The 19348-nt window shown below is 33.6% G+C and overlaps 4 protein-coding genes across 5 annotated transcripts; all 4 read right to left on the reverse strand.

Annotated features, from left to right (window-relative positions):
* Nucleotides 1-5788: 5788 nt before the first annotated feature.
* LOC109859829 (histone deacetylase complex subunit SAP18) lies at nt 5789-7050 on the reverse strand. Its single transcript, XM_020438431.1, has 4 exons — nt 6857-7050; nt 6573-6679; nt 6251-6445; nt 5789-6139 (listed from the first exon to the last, which is right to left on the reverse strand). The coding sequence occupies exons 1-4, from the start codon at nt 6926-6928 to the stop codon at nt 6049-6051; spliced, it is 465 nt and encodes a 154-aa protein (XP_020294020.1). The 5' UTR covers nt 6929-7050; the 3' UTR covers nt 5789-6048.
* Nucleotides 7051-8432: 1382 nt separating this feature from the next.
* LOC109860140 lies at nt 8433-9557 on the reverse strand. 2 transcript variants are annotated; one of them, XM_020439033.1, is made up of 4 exons: nt 9405-9557; nt 9089-9236; nt 8730-8870; nt 8433-8603 (listed from the first exon to the last, which is right to left on the reverse strand). In XM_020439033.1, the coding sequence occupies exons 1-4, from the start codon at nt 9493-9495 to the stop codon at nt 8435-8437; spliced, it is 549 nt and encodes a 182-aa protein (XP_020294622.1). In that variant the 5' UTR covers nt 9496-9557; the 3' UTR covers nt 8433-8434. The 2 variants fall into 2 exon arrangements, with proteins under 2 accessions (XP_020294622.1, XP_020294612.1); XM_020439023.1 differs by having other exon boundaries at nt 9050-9236.
* Nucleotides 9558-9829: 272 nt separating this feature from the next.
* On the reverse strand, nt 9830-12920 carry LOC109859575 (GDP-mannose 4,6 dehydratase). Its single transcript, XM_020437948.1, has 7 exons — nt 12370-12920; nt 11502-11744; nt 11195-11387; nt 10871-11103; nt 10580-10795; nt 10423-10491; nt 9830-10249 (listed from the first exon to the last, which is right to left on the reverse strand). The coding sequence occupies exons 1-7, from the start codon at nt 12421-12423 to the stop codon at nt 10187-10189; spliced, it is 1071 nt and encodes a 356-aa protein (XP_020293537.1). The 5' UTR covers nt 12424-12920; the 3' UTR covers nt 9830-10186.
* Nucleotides 12921-13052: 132 nt separating this feature from the next.
* LOC109859421 (retinoid-inducible serine carboxypeptidase-like) lies at nt 13053-16211 on the reverse strand. Its single transcript, XM_020437681.1, has 9 exons — nt 16100-16211; nt 15457-15686; nt 14980-15210; nt 14781-14891; nt 14372-14585; nt 14088-14252; nt 13926-14003; nt 13438-13595; nt 13053-13356 (listed from the first exon to the last, which is right to left on the reverse strand). Exons 1-9 carry the CDS (start codon nt 16152-16154, stop codon nt 13291-13293), a joined length of 1308 nt encoding a protein of 435 aa, XP_020293270.1. The 5' UTR covers nt 16155-16211; the 3' UTR covers nt 13053-13290.
* Between the last annotated feature and the right edge of the window lie 3137 nt (nt 16212-19348).

Here is a 19348-nt window from a genome sequence, read left to right on the forward strand (position 1 = left end):
TTGTGCACGCGTTAGAAGTAAGTTCATATTTAAAACAAAAGGGCGGCAAATAAAAAAAAAGCAATTTCAAAGAACAGGAGATTAATGCGACAGAAGACGAGATGCCGGAAATCCCCTGCACGCGAAACTAAATTGCGCGTCGTCTTCTTAAAAAAAAAAAAAAAAAAAAAAAGATAAACAAGTCGGAAAAACAAAATATTCGAAGGTAAAAAAAGCGGATATTAAACGTACAAGTGCTGGAATAACATATGGAATAACAATCCATACGTGCCAGGATAAATAAAAAATTTATAAATTTTCTCATCTCCGGAAGGGAACACCATCTCCTGTGCTGATTAACTTTGATCGGAAGAGCGATCACGTGTGAATAGCAAAATTATTCTGCGACGAAGTAAAACTTGTGCGGTGTCCGAACTTTACACAGTAAAAAATCGTGCGTCAAAATGTAGAACATTTCTCGTGTTACGACGTTTTGATTATTACTTCAATGTAAAATTAACATAATACTGATATGTTATTATTTTTTTTTAACCTTTTCACGTGTCAAATTTATGTTAACTTCACAAATTAACATTTTTTGCATGTCATTTAAAAATGGAATATTGTTTAAGTGCTTTTAACACAATGATTTCAATTAATCTAGATGTCTCAAAGTCAATTTAACTAAAAAAAAAAGTCAATTTAACTAAAAAAAAGTAAATTTTACTAAAAAAAGTTAAAAATATATTTGGTCACATTGTACAAACTAAAATGTTTTAAATTAACATTTCTCACGAGTTACTGTAACTACTGTTTTGTGTAGTTTTTAATTATTTTATATGTTATTTTTACATCACGCTCTTACAGTCAAAATAACAAATATAAATGTAAAATACTGTGTCAATTATTTGACTTTACTAGTTTGTTAATAAGTGACTCACAACGAATGAGTTACTTTAACTTAAAATTTAGAGTAGACCTCCTGGGACATGCAAAAAATGTTAAAATTAACATTTTCTTTTTTACTGTGTAAAGTTATTCAATGTTATGTACAAACAACATAAAAAAACAAGAACACATTAATTCATTTCGCTGAACTGTAAAAGTCGCAAGTGACTGCGCGTGACGCCACCCTTGCGATCATCGACGAAAAGAGAGAAAGACAATTAATAATAATTAAATCCGAATTCACCGTCTCCGCGAAAGGGAGATCCCCTTCCAACCGAGCAAAAACATCGCTGATCTATGCCCTGCTCTTTGCGTAAGATTATAAATGTCATCATCTCCGCGCTCAGGTCTTCGTTTTTTTTTGCCATATAATATATATTCCTTTTGTTCCTCTTGGCGCGGCGGAGCATCGCGCGACTTCCTCTTCTTTTTCCTCAAAGGGTCTCGAGCGCGAGCTTTTTGTTCTTGTAATTTGGAACAATGTTGTTCGATAATCCCCGAGGAAACGCACACTCGCCGCGTCATCATCGCCGCCGACTACTCATCGCGCGCATTACGCGCGTTAAGAGAATTTTCATGAAGAAGAAAGAAAGAAAAGCGAAATATCTGAAAAGATAGCAGCGCGCGTTACACCCACCGCTATTTGTGTCGTTTGACGATCTAAAAAATAAAGCGTGTGCTTTTATTGGCTTTGGTCAGAAAGTCTTTTCGTATTTTCGTATTAAAATTCTTGTATTAAAATACGAGAGAGACTTTCCGACCAGCCCAATACGTTCTACGTATTTTTACGAGACTGTTCCGATAAAAATTGATACGGGGGTCTTCTTGATTAACCTTCGTTTGTGGAAAATTATTTTTATCGCTTATGAATAAAATTACTTGTCTTTCTCAGCGAAGGGGGTCGGCCGATCTCACATACAGAGACGGTGGGTTGTAGCAAAGTCGACGAAAGGGGGCAACGAACCCTATCGAACGCGTGTATATATGACTTTCAATCGGGTCGAGGGCTTTTAATCAATCGAATCGATACATATACGATATTCGGCAATTCGATCGAGCAAATCGTTCGTGGAATTACGTTTTCGTCCGTGCAGACTAACGCGACGCGCCCTAAATCATCTCTTTTCTCTCTACCGCGTGCACTCCCCCCGTTGTATAAATCAACGCGAATTGCGCGCGTGTATATCCGAAAGAATCTATTAGAAGATAATCGTCGGACCCCCGTCTTCGCGCACATCGACGAGATATATTTTGATTTGTCACAGCAGGAACGCGATATGCGCACACGCGTTTATGCGAAATACGTTTGTGTTATCAGCGATTGGATACTACGAGGATGAATCGATGCGCACATCAAAGTTCTGCTTCATATTTCTTCGGTTTTTTTTTCAAGATTAGAGTCAGAAAAACAAGTTTATTTAGATAACAATATACCAGACATTTTTATTGAAGAAATAAATAATTACAGCGAACGATTTACACATGTGAAAAAAATAATTAAACATATGTTTTAAAAATTACTTAAAATATTATGAGAATTGTTAGTTGATTAATATTTACATATCTGTAATAATTTACTTTCTTTAATAAACTTCTGGCCGTTGGTACATATATGTCTGGTCATTGGTAAATAATAAACCTCAAAAGTGACCTACGAGTCAAACAGACTGGGTCTGTGAGACCCACGTGACTTTAAAATCGAATATATCCGCGAAAATTCAATTTTTTTTTTTCACTTTTGTCTTTTTGAATCGAAAGTTTGAACAATTTTGCGTCAATAAGAAAACAAATTTCGAAAAGACCTTTAGTAATTTCGAAAATATAAACGTTCAAAAAAACTCATTTTTACTAGAAACGCTGATGCGCAATTTTTGAGTGGGTCTAGAAGATAACCGTGTCTGTCCGCGAAAAGTTAAATAAGGTACGTTGCATCAATCGTTTTATTAACTTTTCAATTTCTAGTTGTCTGTCTCTGCTGAATGTTGTTATTGAATAAAATTGATTGTAATGAGTTTCGTGCGCATTCGAACGTGGAATTCGTCGCGATTTCGACGCCGAAGTGTTTGTTCAGGTTTGGAAAAATGTACATCTGCGTCTCTCGCAGCTGTTATTGAAAAGAGATCGTATTTTTTTCTACGAAGAGTGTTTATACAGATTTTTTTTTTTAGCCTCGACATCGAAGGGAACTTCGCGCGCTTACAGTCCACGCGGGAGACGCTTGTTTGCATAGTAAAGTGCCGCTAATTTTTCTGTAAACTGTTATCACAAGGCGAAAAAATCCCGCTCTCCGAGTTTTTTCGCTCTTGTTCTGAAAATCCATCTCGTCACAATCGCGTATAAGCCGTCATCGTGCGCAAACGCATACACACACGCGATGTGGTGAAATCGCGAGAAACGCGATATTAAAGAAAAAACAATAAACGTAATATTCGCAAACATTTTCGAATAAAAGAGACACTATGTTAACAACTGAGATAATAAAAAACGCTTTTTGAAGAGAGTAGCGATGTTGAGACGACGCAATAATTTTTGCAAAACGCAATTCGCGTTCCACAATTCCGAGTAAAACTCTAATCGTTAAACTGCAGAGAGCAATTCATGCGCGATCTTAATCGATCGTTTCGAGAAATCGCGTGCATTAATTCGCGGACGCATCGAGGCGTCCCGAGCAATTTTAATAACTCATCCCTCGCTATCGTATAACGCGGCCGGCCGCTTTACGCCGGTCATAAAGCACTTTACAACTCTGCTCAATAAAAAACTTTCAACAATTCCTACTCCCCGGGATCAATAAAACGGACGGCGGATCCGATTGGATTGAATTCTCCGCCAATCGGATTCGGCTGCGGTGACCAAGGGGATGAATTTCGCGGATTCTGCGCCACCGAGCCGGCAATTTCATTGGTGCCGTCGCGGTCGAGGGGGTGGTAACGTTTTTTATCAGAAGGAAACTTCGCGAATAATGGACGCTTCCCCCTCGAGTGGGAGTGACTTCGTTGTGTCAAAAAAAAACGGCGACTTTCTCGCTGAGACGTACATATATAACAAAGCTTTCCGGGACAATTCTGGTCACGTAGGTTTTTTTTTTTTTTTTATTTAATTGATAGATAGATAGCGTGTTTGAAAAAAGTCACGTCGTTTGCAATAACAAAGAGAATATATTGTGAATGCAAGACGTTTGTGTTCAATGATGCATAGAGAACAGAGAGCGTCCTTGTGGATTTGATCGAAAATATACAGAGAGAGCGAAGAAACGAGGACATTGCGCAAGAATTTCGTCCGACAAAACCCGACGTCAGGAAAATAAAAAGACGAGAGAAAGAGAGAGACCAACTTTATCTTAGATTTTACATATTTCGTAAAGTCGTGCAACGGTTCTTATTTTAGTTTTCCACATCGCGTTCGTTCTACTTTTTTTTTAACCCTTTGTGGACAGACTTCAAAAATGACGACTAGTTGGATTTGTGAGATCCGCGCGACTTTAAAATCAAATATATTCTCGTAAAATCAAATATATATATATATGTATATGTATTTTGTCAATTTTGTTTTTTTTTTTTTTGTAATCAAAAGTTTGATTCGTTTCTGCGTCGATAAAAAACAAATTTCTTTATTGAAATAGTATCTTATATTAGAATTTAAATGATTACTCTTAATTTTTTTCCTAAATCTATCGCATTATATACTATTTTCTGTTCTTGTGGATATTTCGTGTATATACCCGGGAAAAAATGGATTAGATCTAACTTAAATTTAACAAGATAAAAAAATGGAAGTTTCGAAAACATAAACGTTTAAAAAAACTAATTTTTTCTCGAAACGTCGATACATAATTTTTGCGTGAGTGTGGAAGACCCATGTTTGTTTCGCAAAAGATTAATTTTGTGAAGAGAGAGAAAGAAAATGTTAATGTTTCAATTCTCTACAATTTAAAACTGATATATTGCGTCAAAAAAAATCACTTAAAAATTTAACTATATATATATAGATTATTATTATATCATTATATCACATACTGACAATAACTTTAATATAATATATGGATATATAATGATAATAACTTTAAATGAAGAAGAACTCAATAAAATTTACCTTGAGATTTACTTACTACGGCTTATTAATAAATTAAATTCGAGAATTGCAACAATTATCGCCATACATATTCAATTATACATCATTACGTATCTTTCCAAAATTCTTCACTTGCTTGGTGAAATCTTCGCACAAAATCGATGTTTTTCACTTTTATCATTATTCATTAGTTAGTTTTTGATCATTATTTCTTCTACTGATACCCGAAGTCAACAACAGCCGCCATCTTTACTTCCTTACTTCGCAGATACCTACTTGTCAGTAGGGTCTGAGCACAATAGAGAAAATATTAGAAATAGGAATTAAAAACAGAGGTTAAATATATAATACACAATGCGAAAAAATAAAATATAACATATAAATGTATATAACTATAGGCTGTATATCAGCAGCCATGACATACTTCCTGTATTTATGTTATATTTTAGTTTTTGTAAATAATACATTTAACTTCTATTTCTAATTCTTATTCCTAATATTTTCTTTATTGTACTCAGAGTCTAAAAATAGACAGTGTTATATAATAGTAAAACTGACATATTTTACAGACGCTATTTTCGCGTTATTTATTGACAGTTTTGAAAATCTATGTAACGCGAGAATTGCAAATTTTCAATACTGGCAATAAATAAAAATATTTTCTCTGAACGTGAGAGTCGATTTTATAACTATTTTATATTGTGATACCAGGTGAATTTTTTGTTCAATTTGGAAAAAGAGTATCTTAGAAAACAGACTCACGGATAGGGATAGATAATTTAAGAAAATTATATTTTCAAATGTTACATTTATGTGTATACACAAAATATCCACAAGAACAGGAACTAGTATATAATGCGATGGATTTAAGGAAAAAATTGAGTGATCATTTAAATTCTAATACAAAATACTATTTCAATAAAAGTTTTGGAAGGTTGTGGTTAATTACATATGTATTTTACATCATCTATTTTTTTAAGTAAAAATGTAGTCTTATAATTTATTTATTTATATATATATATATATCTTAACTTTTGAAATTATTATACTCTAATATTGACGTCCACCACGTCTTGATGCTGTTTGCATCATCCTGTTTGGTGGTGTTATTGATATGTCCAAGTAATCTCCTATTGTAAATCTGTAATCAGACACATAAAGATACATTTTTATATATAAATAAATATATATATATTATATGCAGATATAAAAAATATATAATAGCTTTCCTAAGTATTTAATGTTTCTATACCTTGCTTGTGCAAGTGTTTTGTTGTCGTCAGCACCTTTCTGACCAGAACATGTGACACCAATCTCACGCATACGATAGCCAGAATTACGTAGTTCGGGAGTCACTAATGAAAAGTCAAAATATGTTCCCTTGCTCCGAGCATCTGGATTTACTTCTTTAACTAATCCTGTAATTTCTCGTAAAGTAGCATCCATCCTTCGTACAAAAATAGTCAGAACATTAGACAAAATCTCTCAAATAAAGATTAAGTGTTGACAGTGAAGTAACAATAATTACGCAATACAAGTAAATGTCTTACAATCTAAATATGTAAGAATATTACCATGTATATATTTGTAGTTCATTCGCAGGAACATTCCCTCTACTGTACTCCACAATATTGTGATGACGTCCAGTGTTACAGAACACTCGAAGTAGAAGTGGACATGTCTGCAATACAAAAACAAATATAGAAAATATGTACAAGTGTATCATCTGTGCTGTAAAATTGTTACTACTGATGCGTCAAGACGCAGATAGAAGGATAATATCAATTATTACCTATTCTTCTGTCATTAACTTACAATAGATGTTTCTAGAAAACTGTTGTTATTTCATTACACTCACCTTTTCTCTGTCTACCGGCTTTTCAGGAAGCTGCTTTTCGTCAACTACCATGGATTCTAACGCCGATGTCATTTTTCTGTCACTATGTGTTATCGGAATATTAGTTCCAAAATAAACAATTTATAGAATTATTTAATTCATTTACAAGAGAAAATACATTCGCGGTCTTTCGTATTTGTGAAAGATGGCGGAAGTCACGCACAAGGTTAGATTTTCAACGTTGGTTAGGTTAGGTTAGGTTACCGTTTTTTGAGTGACACTAGGAACTTTTGCTTAGTTTGCAACCAGAGAGAAGCCTGAGAGCGGCCATGCCATTGTAGTTTCTTACGACGGTTTCAGCCGCTGGTTTTAGCCGTATTTCGACAAAAGTGGAACTCGAAAGGCCGTTCTACATTAAATGCAAGTAGCAGATCTCGTGGAATTGACCAATTGCAGAGTCAAATCAGCCAATCGACCAACGTGATTGATCAGTGATAGGAAAACGTGACAGGGAAAAGAGTAAAAAAGAGAATATTATATATATTATATGTAATATTCTATATCTATATATAATACACACACATACGCATATATGTATATTTATATATATATATATACCGTAATCACGTGACCGAAGTCAGTAACACCGCCGCGGTCGCGCGGCCGAGGTTAGTGACTTTATCGCAGTCGCGCGACTGAGGTCATTGACCCCGCCGCGGTCGCGCGACTGAGGTCAGTGACCCCTCCTCCCACCAAGGCCGCGCGCCCGAGGTCAGTGACCCGCCCCCACTAAGGCCGCGCGGCCGAGATCAGTGACTCTTCGACTGTAGACTTAAAAAAAACCCTACAAAAACTGTAGACTGGGTTTGTGAGGCCTACGCAATTTCAAGATTGAATATATCTTTGCGAAAAATCAATATTTGTTCAATTTCTTTTCTTCAAATCGAAAGTTTGAACGATTCTGCGTTGATAAAAAAAACATTGAAAAAATCTCCAGTAGTTTCGAAGATAAAAGCATTTTTAAAAAATTTTATTTTTTTCTAGAAACGTCGATGCGCAATTTTTGAGTGGGTCTGGAAGACCCAGTCTACGGACGAAGGGATGTGATAAAATTCAACGAATTTACGATCTCTTTTACGATCTCAAAAGAAGAAACAGAAAAATGTAACAAAGAATAGACGTTTTACTACTAATTGTCTTTTTCTCTGCAACCGCAAAAGTGTATAAAAATCAAATGATACAGAGCACACACATTGATATTCTCGATTTTGTTATAAACTAGAATAACGATTCAAATAACGCGAACAGATTTATTTACAAATGATTCGGATCTGAATTGAATTCAGAGTGAAAAAAAAATCGATAACCAAGATAAAATTAATTGTTTGACGTTATGAACTCTTGTGTGTTATTGTTATTTATTTATGTTTTTATATTTATTACATATATGTGTTAACATATATGTGATTTCATAAAAATACATTTACATTATATATGTTAATATACATGTACATTATATATTACATTATATGCGTTAATACATGTGATTTTTAATATATAAAGACATCTATGATTTTAGATAAATATATGTCGCACATATTAATTGAAAGTACTACCAAAACATCTAAACTTGAACAAACTTGTAAGTTTGTTAAATAACGATGGTTTGTTTACTCTTGTTTGCGATTTTTGTCGCAAACGATGTGGACATGTAAATGTACTTGGTATATCTTTATACTGCGTTTTGTCATGTCTTTCTATACTGGACCTATTAACACAAACGTCTAAATCTAGTAAAAATTATACATATAACATATGACATAAATATACACATCACATTTATTTAGATAAAACAAAATTGATGAAATTAAAATGTTCGAGAAAAAAAAACTACCTGCTTTTATCGTATTGTACGTTATTCGACTGCGAAGATGTTGCAGCTAATCCACTTGGTTGGCTTATAAGTGTTGAGGCTATAATATTTTGTTCACTAGAAAATAACGTATTGAGTAATGTTGCATCTTGAACTCTTGTTCTGCAATCACAACAGTTAATATGGAATTTGAATAAGAATCCCGTTAAAAGCAAGTTTTAATAAATCTTTTAAAGTTAATACATATAAGTAAAGTAAATATATTAAGTTTAAAAAATAAAATATTTGTGTTTTTATATATAAATACTTGTGTACATATAAAATATTTACAAGGTACATACATTACCAATAAATGGCTATTATCACGCGGTTTTACGTACATTTTCACGTGATCTTGCGAATCAGGTGAATTTACTTCGTTATTTTGTTCTTCGCGTAATTTGCGTGAAGGTTTTAATATCATTTGATTTTCTTTTAATATCGTTTGATTTTTTTCAATATCGGTTTGATTTTTGTTATCATCATTATCTAAATAAGAAATATTATATAAAGTAGTTATACTACTTGCGTTTTGTAAAAAGATTTGTTGTGCATGTAAAATATGTATAAAAAATATTAATATATATATAAATTACTTCACGTTGTATATACAAATTATACAAATCTCATGTCATGTGGCACATTGAGTTTACTCACTATTGTCACTGTTTTCATCATTTAAAATATAATAACAAAATACACTTATTCCCGTAATAAGCGTACTTATTACGAACGTATTTACACACATTTTTTAATTAAATAAATACAAAATATTAGCAGAAAGATATGATAACTCAATTTTTGCACTTCTTTTAGACAAAACCGACTTCTTTATAGATAAAACTTGATCGAAGAATTATTCAAACTGAAAGTCGAAATATCAAAACAGTCGCTTATAAATGGATCTGTACGTAAACACAACAAAATAAATCATTGGGAAGGTTGAAAGAGCTTATATATTTTGATACATAGAATATATAGGATTTGTTTACAATGAATATTACGTTTTACATTATTTTCTGTTTTCGATATTTATTTTATTTTATATCAATTATACATATATGAATTCTATTAAGATCTGATATATTTTCTGTTTGAGAATAATTTATACAAATGTACGAAAAAGAACATTCTTTTCAATTTGTTTTCTCTCTTGATGACACATTCACCGAGAGCAGTTTAATTTTCAAAAGAAAAACTTCGAATGTTCGTAGAGTGTTTATCTTATATATTAATTATGTATTTCATTTTATGTATTTCAATTGCACAGTTATACATTAATTATACTAATCAGTAAAAATCTTTTCATAATTTTTTAGGCTTATATAAAAGGAATTATATACAAAGTGGATAAAAATTTTTAAATACTGTTTCTCTCATGGAATAAAAATACATCGGAATTATATTCGGCAATATCACAATTTAAACGATAAAGATTGTTAAGCATTCGGATTTTTGGACATCAATTCCAGGTCCGAGTCCATCATGTCTTTTACAAGTTCCTAAAAAAAGTATATACATATAAAATTATCAATATATATGTTAATTTAGTTTAACACATTTCTCATATATATATATATATATATATATATATATCTTTTATATATTAGAAATAATTCTTTAAAAAAGAAAAGATGTTAACTGGCAAAGAGACATGTGAAACAATATAAATTACCTTAAACGTCACTTTTGGTTTCCATCCAAATTTGTTTCTCGCTTTGGACGCATCACCCAAAAGTATATCCTATTTAATAAACAAGTATTATTATCTCACCTGTGTATGTGTGATTTAAAAATTTCTCAAACTTTCCAATATATAAAAGATATCTTACTACTTCCGTTGGACGAAAATATTTTGGATTGATGCGAACCAATACTTGACCAGTTTGTGCATCCTGACCCGTCTCATTTATACCCTCGCCTTCCCATTTAATTGTGCGACCTACATATTGGAATGCCGTTTCCACGAATTCTCGTACACTATGTGTTTCACCCGTTGCTATAACGTAGTCGTCTGGTTGTGTTTGTTGAAGCATCAACCACATAGCCTGCATCATATACAATAAACATTACATAAAGAAATCTGTGAAAACTTCAATTTAATCTATTATAAAATTACCGACCTCAACATAATCTTTGGCATGACCCCAATCTCGCTTTGCATCTAAATTTCCCAACTCAAGCACATCCAGAAGACCCAAGTGTATCTTCGCTATAGATCTAGTCACTTTTCTTGTAACAAAATTCTCTCCTCTTCGCGGACTCTCGTGATTAAATAATATCCCATTGCACGCGAACATATTGTACGCTTCTCTATAATTCACGACGATCCAGAAACTATATAACTTTGCACAAGCTAAAATAGAATCTTCTCTTAACAAAAAATTGTATTCAATATATGTCTAATATTTTATGTATATTGATGTATTATTTTATGTATTGCTTACCATATGGTGATCTTGGATAAAATGGTGTTTTTTCATTCTGTGGAACTTCCACCACATTACCATAGAGCTCAGATGTTGATGCGTGATAAAATCTCACGGATTTTTCTAATCCACACGTGCGTATTGCATCCAATAATCGCACTGTTCCTACCGCATCCACTTCAGCAGTATACTCACTTACTTCGAAACTTACCTGTAATGATATAAGACAGCAAATGTTATACAACTCGAGTTTGTACATGTAATATAATATTTTCACAAGAGATATATAAAAATATTATTAATATTATACTTAATGTACACAAACCATGACATGACTTTGAGCTGCGAGATTGTAAATTTCTGTTGGCTGTACAGCACTGATGACTTTGATCAGACTGCTAGAATCGGTCATGTCGCCATAATGCAATTTCATTTTGCCCTGTCGATGACATTTCGGATCTTCATAAAGGTGCTGAATGCGAGCAGTGTTAAACGAACTGGCTCGTCTAATAATACCATGTACATCGTATCCCTTTTCCAGCAAAAATTCTGCTAAATAAGAGCCATCCTGCAATAATAGAAAAGAAGAGAGATTTATAAAAGTAGTGAATGTATTATTTTTTCTCGATCCGGAGTTTTAAGAATATTCAATGAAAAAATATATTCAAGTTTTAAGACTATTCAATGAAAATAAGAATAAAAATAAAGTCATGAAATGGATCAAGAGTTAAGTTCTGTGACATGGTTTTGCAACATTCAAATATCAAATATATTATCATATCGCCATTTAAATTTCGTTCAGTTTGTAACTAAAAGAGCTTAAAACTCATTATTATTAATTGTTATATTATCATATACATGATGGACTCAGACAAGCATAAGACTGAAACAGAGAAATTAAATTTATATTTCTTTTGTTTTTGTTTGTTAATTTGTTATTCTATATTATTGTATATTGTTTTTTTTTTTTTTTTTAATTATTTCTTTTGTTTCTTTTTTATTATATAGTGGAATCAGATCTATGTACAGGCAGAATGTACTTCGTGCGTGTACTTGATGTACTCTGATTAATAAATATCTGTAAATAGATAAAAATAAATAAAATAAAAATATATTGTCAAAATCAAGGTGAAGTTTGTATCTACTCAACAAATAGCTAAAAAAAAATAATAACTTTGAGATAACAGACTTACTTGTCCTGTAATTCCTGTTATTAAAGCAACACGCCTGCTATCACCAGATGCCATGTTCACAGTTAGATGTATAAATTCACTTTTAATCAACGGATATATTATCTAATCGTAGCATAGTAGTTCAGATAACGTTTATAAGTGAGAGTTCAACACACAAAGTTTAATTTTTTTCCCGCACTATTTAAATATATCTTTTTGAGGCTCTCACTTTTTCTTCTATGATCTTTTCTCTTTGTCTACTTTCTCTTCAGATATAATTTTTCTATCTACAAAATTAAATTTCACACAAATTATTGAACTAACAAACTTGTTCGGTTCTTTTTCGGTCGAAGTTGACGTGTCTTGTTAGGTTAAAAGACACGTAGACAATTATTTGAAAACTTGTATGTTCTTCGTAGATTTACTATTTACTCTTCCAATACATTTTTCAATCTTTCAAAATAACAATATTTAATTTAAAATTTTTATAATTTTTATAATATTGTTATTGTTGACACATCTTTTATCACGTGTTATCATCGAGAGATTTAAACTCGCATCTCGAGAACCACTGTTTTCAGCGCCGTCCGAGCGACTGAATCGGAAACAACGAACCAAAATACGAGCGGTGGGAGATTGGCGCATTATTTAAAACTTTGACGCGAATAGCGCAGAAAAACAATTTTTATTTCACATAATATGTACATCATTTAATATATAATACAAAAGTGTAAATATCTCTGTGAAAATTGTAATATATTACAGACATACATGATTATATAAGTAATCAGAATTGTTCTCTCGAATAAATGAATGAATATATGATGACGTGTTTTTTTATAATCTCGCGTGCAGTTCTCTTAAAAAAAGTTGCGAAAGAGATGAAGCGTCGTTATATTGAATCGCATATTTAAAAGCCACAAATAAAAGTCTGCCTTTCGTTCACTTCGCGTTGCTCGTCAAATGCTCCAATATAACGTTCATACCGTCTGGGTTGTCCTTCGGAACCTGGCGTAAATATAAAAAAAAAAAAACATATACAATGTGTCAGAAAATACAAAAAAGAAAAGTTCTGTCGCAAGTGCGCACCATATGTCCAGCTCTGTTGACCCAATACATTCCGAAATTAACGTGGTTCTTGTTGTAACCCTCGATCAAGTTGGATTGACTTACGAGGGGATCTCTGGACGAATTTTTCCACTCAAAGGCGCCTTTCCACTTCAGTTTCTCGACCCAAAGAAGAGTACCTGAAATGTGTTGTCAACGAGCGCATCAAGTTTTTTTTTGACAACTTCAATGACCGCTGGAGAAGAACTTGACAAAACCATTTTTTTTAATTTTCTGTCTTTGATGTTGTTTGATAGTTAAAATGGAGTATTTTACTTATCTCCAAAGCGAGAGAGCGGAAAATTCTAGATAGATTCCGAGATGTAAGCATTTTTGTAAAACGTGTACAGAGAAATACACGTGCGTTTTGAACTTTAAAATCGCTCTTCTCTAAACTTACGAAAATGTGACTTATCAAGTTCTTTCCCCGTGGTCTTCGTATGTTAATGAGATCTTTGTGCGACGCATACCTGGTGTGTCGACAATCAGGTCCAATTGCCCGGTGATCACGAATACCTTCAAATTGGTTTTATCGAGCAATTGGTTCACTGCAAAAAAAAAAAAAAAAAAAAGTAGATTTACTTATTAAAATTTGTTCTGTTGATTTTTTCTTTGGTTATATTATATTATACCTATGTCAATAACAGGTTTCATAAAGTCTTCTTGTAAATTCACGAAGACCGTTCCGGAATGTTCGCCGTGAGTGACGTTAACACCGAGCGCTTCCTTCACCGGACCATTCATTAAGTCGTCAAGCGAGTAAGACTGAATATTGACGAAACGTTGATACATAGATTCTGCAATTTATCACGATTACAATTAATTCGATACTCTATATATCAAGAAAAACATCACAATTATTTACAAACGACGATATTAGAACGCACACTTGTGCGTTTTGCTTTTTAGTGTGTACCTGGTTCGAGAGAGAACGAACGTTCCTTATGTGTGTGATAACTTTGCGGAGTGAGAATGTTGTAGAAGTCAATTCCATGAGTCTGATTGTCGATGACGTTTTCTGTGTGAGCCCAAAGTTGAGTCGCTTTGTTCCACTGGCCAGTTTCGACCATACGTTTTGTTTCTTGCGCCGCGGCATCGATTATCTTGTACCCTTCCGTGTCGACCATACCCTGTAGAGTGTAAAGTTTACGTGTACGCGCACCTTGGGTGTGAAATAATTATTTTACTTTTGTATTAAAATTAATAATAAGTAAACAATTAATTTTACTCCGTGAAGTTAATTTAAAATAATTGTTTAGTAGCTCTCGGGTTTCATTGGCGTAATAATTGTTTTAAAATAATTAACAAGTGTCATAACAACCTACCGTCTGGAGCAAAAATGGCGCCCACGTCATTACAGAGTCAATGGGGGAAATCCAAGCGTCTCCGAGTGCGACTCCCTTTAGATTACTATTAATTGTGCCAATTCTTTGAGCCTGAGAAATGTTCGCAAAATTTTTAATGTGTCTTTTTTTTTTTTTTTGTTTTATATTTGATAAAATTGTTTCTTTTATTTTCTCTTACACGATCCCAGACAAGCGCGAACTCCGCACCCATTTTGCCGCCGTACGATTCGGTGAGAATGTAAGTCGATACGTTCCGGAAATTCGGCTGTTGTTGGTAGAATCCTTTCATACACGCTACAAGATCGTCGGCAATTTGTTTGTTTGTTGTCGCGTACGCTGATAAGCGTTCGACGTAACTGAATCCGGTACCGACGGGATTATCGATAAAGAGAACGTTGTAGTTTTTAACCTGTGACAATTATCGATCGAAAACTATATTTGTAAAAAGCATAAAAATTCACCAATTTTATTTTATTTTAATAACATTTATAAAAACTACACACAAATTTAAATAAGATATTATATCTGATATCAACTTGTGAATTTTATTGTTTCGATGAAATATTTATAGAAAAACTTTATACACGCAATATACGATTATCGACCAAATCGATTGAACAAATCGACCAAAAAATCTGCGTCAACAATTTATTACCCAAGTGTGATTTCTCGGATTCAAGTCGGTGTCGAGAGGACCCAGTTCCTCGAAATTTCCAAACGACGTCGAAGATGCGCCCGGTCCGCCTTGTAACCAGATGAGCAGCGGTCTGTCGTAATACGAGTTAACTTTTGCCGTGGTGTAATACAGCCACCAGAACATATTCGCGTAAGGTCGCACTTTGACGTAGCCCCATTCTTGCTCGCCAGGACCGAATCCTTTTCTCCCTTTTGCGATGAAAAACCTCGATTATCGAGAATAATAATAATAATACGAAGTGATCTCTCCGCGAGAGATTTTCAGTCAGTTTTAATTTGTTTGTAATTTCTCGAAAACTGTTAGCAATAGATAACAACGGTGATTCGAAAGTCGACGAGCACTTGTAATGCTTGCCGAGCGATGATGATCAAATTTACTCAGTTTTAAAAGAAATCATCGAAAGTGAAAACTCTCGCGACGGGGCTTCTCTTGTTATCGCGATAAAAATCAGGAAATATAATCGCTGTAGAACATCTTGAGTCGAGTACCTCGTGAATTTTGTTTGTTTTGTTATTTGAATCTCTATGTGTTTGTTGCCGGATTGTCGTACGTGTGATCATAATAAAGCGTATAATGTGTCAACACGATGATCGGGCCTTACCGAAACTTCCAGAAACAAGGCCCAATAGAGCGAAAATCACAAATCCACCCCGCATCTTAGGATCACGGACGTAACGTCTCGGGTGAACTTGTTGAAAGTAAAGCAGCTCGAATTTGTGGTCGTTAATATACGATTTAACGTTATTTTATCTGCCACTTGAATAAACATAATAAAGATTAGATATACACGCTATCGTGTCGTACATCAATCAATCTGTATCAGACACACTTCACTGATAAATTGTTTTACACTTAATTTATCTCGCATCTTGTTCATCTCTTCAATTTATATATCTTTGTATCAACAAGTGATAGAGAAACTTTTTATTGAAGAAAAAACATTGTCATATCTATATATACCGCGAGTTACACAACATATTTACGTAGTTCACGTACAAAAGTGCGTTACCTACGTTTTTGCGAGATGTCGGGAAAGCGGAGTCGCGCAGCGATTGCAAAAAATATTGCGATTACAAATATCAGCAATAAGTTGTTTGTTCTTGTTAAAGATGATTCCACGTAGACAACCGACGTTTTTTTCCGTGTTCGCGATCACACTTCGCGAGAACTCGCGATTTCACCATCTCCGATTAATCTGTAATTGATCAAATATCAACCGTGAACCTATAATTGATCAAATATTAACCCCGAACTGATCAATTCCGCTGAACACTCAACGCCATTGGTCGATTCCAATGGAATAATCGGCCGATTAAGCTAATCGGAGATGGTGAGACCGGTCTGTTATCTGAAATGGAAATATATGGAAATGGAATGTACGGAAATGTATGAAAATGTATGGAAACGGGGAATCGGGCCAACCCCGATAAGTGGTAAAGACTGACTTTTGTCAAAATAAGCGAGACTTACGTTTAAATTGAGAAGACGTCCGAACCGATCAGACGTTCAGACAAACCGTCGATGTGTAACAAACAAACAAACAAAAAAAAATCATTAGTTGCAAATATGATGCATTTGAGAATTCGAATTTTTCTGCACTGTATCGAATAAATAAATTGCCAATCGCAGTGTTTTCCTGAGCTGCATGTTTGCGGAGCCCGAGAATCTGAAAAATAAAAAGATTGGCCACATACGTAACCTGGCAGAAAATGTCGGACTGAAGCAGTTTGGCCGATAGGCAATTAGCGGGAGTCATCAGAAGATCTTATAAATAGATTTAGGTGACACACAAAAAGACTCACATCTGGTCCCACCCGCTATATCTCTGATCTAATCTAATAAGCAATTAACGTTATTCCTCTTCTATATAATCCGATTGAGTGTCGCGATAAGATGTTAATTGTTATCCAATTATTTAATCTAATTGATCTTCTTTCTCGTTGAATCTTATCTCTCTTTGCTACATATAGACAAGCGGTAAATTCTTTATTTTCAATATCAAACACTGCATCTATTTTACAGCAAAAAAAAAATATAATTTATCATATCTTTATAATATTATACTTTATATTGTATTACATGTATTATATACATACTACAGAGTAATGTAACTGACCTCCGCCGCGCTACTTTGGCGGGGTCACTGACCTCGGCCGCGCGACCGCGGCGGTGTTACTGACTTCGGTCACGTGATTACGGTATATATATATACATATATACATATATGCGTATGTGTGTGTATTATATATAGATATAGAATATTACATATAATATATATAATATTCTTTTTTATTTTTTTCCCTGTCACGTGACTTTAGTCACGTGTTGTTTTTCCACTTCTCTCTCTCACTATTTTTTAAGTTTGATTTTCATGTGTTATTTCTGACATTTCTTATATGTGTATTATATGGTTTATAAGACTATATACTATCTGTCATCGCAGGTTGTGTTCACTAACAACACGTTAAATAAAAATAACAATAGCGTGCGCGTAGCACGCTAGTGCTAGTGTTAAAAAAAACTTAAACGCGGGAACTTCTTCAAAATCAAAAACTCTCTAAACAACAACATGACATTCCACACGGTCTGTTTTCACGTTGCGATTTTACTTCAATAGAATGTTAATGCGAAGTTTCGAAAGTTATGATAAATTGACATTTTTGTTTGGGGAAAGAAAGACGCGCGTGCGTGTGGGAAAAGGCAAACGACAATACGGAATTTTTCAGCGCGCAAGTTAACGAGCAAGTGTTTTTTAACGAGGCGAATTAATAACGGCTAATGCATTATTTAGCGGTTCAAAACCGCAAAAAAGAAGATTCGACGACGCGTATGTAGCGCGTGGTACTTTGTACGCGCATCAATCGAGGGAAATAGTTATGAAGGAGAAAGTAGCGCCGTCATCACTCATAAATATATATATATATATATATATATATATATATGTTTGACAGGGCGATATGTATATACATACATATATATATATACATATATATATATATATTTATACACGCAAGTGTATATTCACGGCGATTAAAAACAGACAAAAAAAGTAAAAGAAGAGAAAAGAAATTCCTGGAAAGACACACGTCGATCGGATCTCAAATAAGCACACACATATGTTTTTTTCTTAAGAACCTGATCACTTTATTTAGTCTAATATCTGTAATTGTATGTACAATTACATGCGATATTGCAACGTTCACGCAACGCACGTTATAAAACTTCAAATATAACATTTGATTTGCTACGAATGTACACGCCGCGTGTTGTTCTCTCTTCCAAAAGTTCACGAAAAAGTGTGAAAAAAACTATAACACACACAAACGTCAATAATGCTTCGAGTTATACTTTCTCAAGTTTAATTTTTCGCGGACTGACATGGGTCTCCCAAACCCATCAAAAAATTTCAAATCGGTTTCTAGTTAAAATTAGTTCTTTTTTCAACGCTTGTATCTTTGAAATTACTAGAGATTTTTTCAGTTTGTTTTTTTTTTTTTTTATCGATGCGGAATTGTTCGAACTTTCGACTCGAGAAAACAATTGAAAAAATACTGATTTTCGCGTTTTGTACACCCAGTCATTTCGCGAAGGATTAAAACCGCTTGTAAATCGTCATAAGTTAACTTTTTAATGTGTTTAAACTTCAATAAGACATTTTATTCGGGAAAACGTCGGAAATATATTCGCTAATTGCTTGTAAACAATTTTGTTTCGCACTCTCCATGTTTCTCTCACGCGGAACTATTATACCATTTGTTACACACGCGCCGCATTTGCAAGAAAGCTGGTAATGGAAAAGCTGTTAGTCAATTGCGTCATCAAGAAGAGAAAATAAAGATACAAGTATATC

Source organism: Pseudomyrmex gracilis, unplaced genomic scaffold (genome assembly GCF_002006095.1).
Source record: "Pseudomyrmex gracilis isolate BER0280 unplaced genomic scaffold, ASM200609v1 scaffold_7, whole genome shotgun sequence".
Classification (NCBI taxonomy): Eukaryota; Metazoa; Arthropoda; class Insecta; order Hymenoptera; family Formicidae; genus Pseudomyrmex; species Pseudomyrmex gracilis.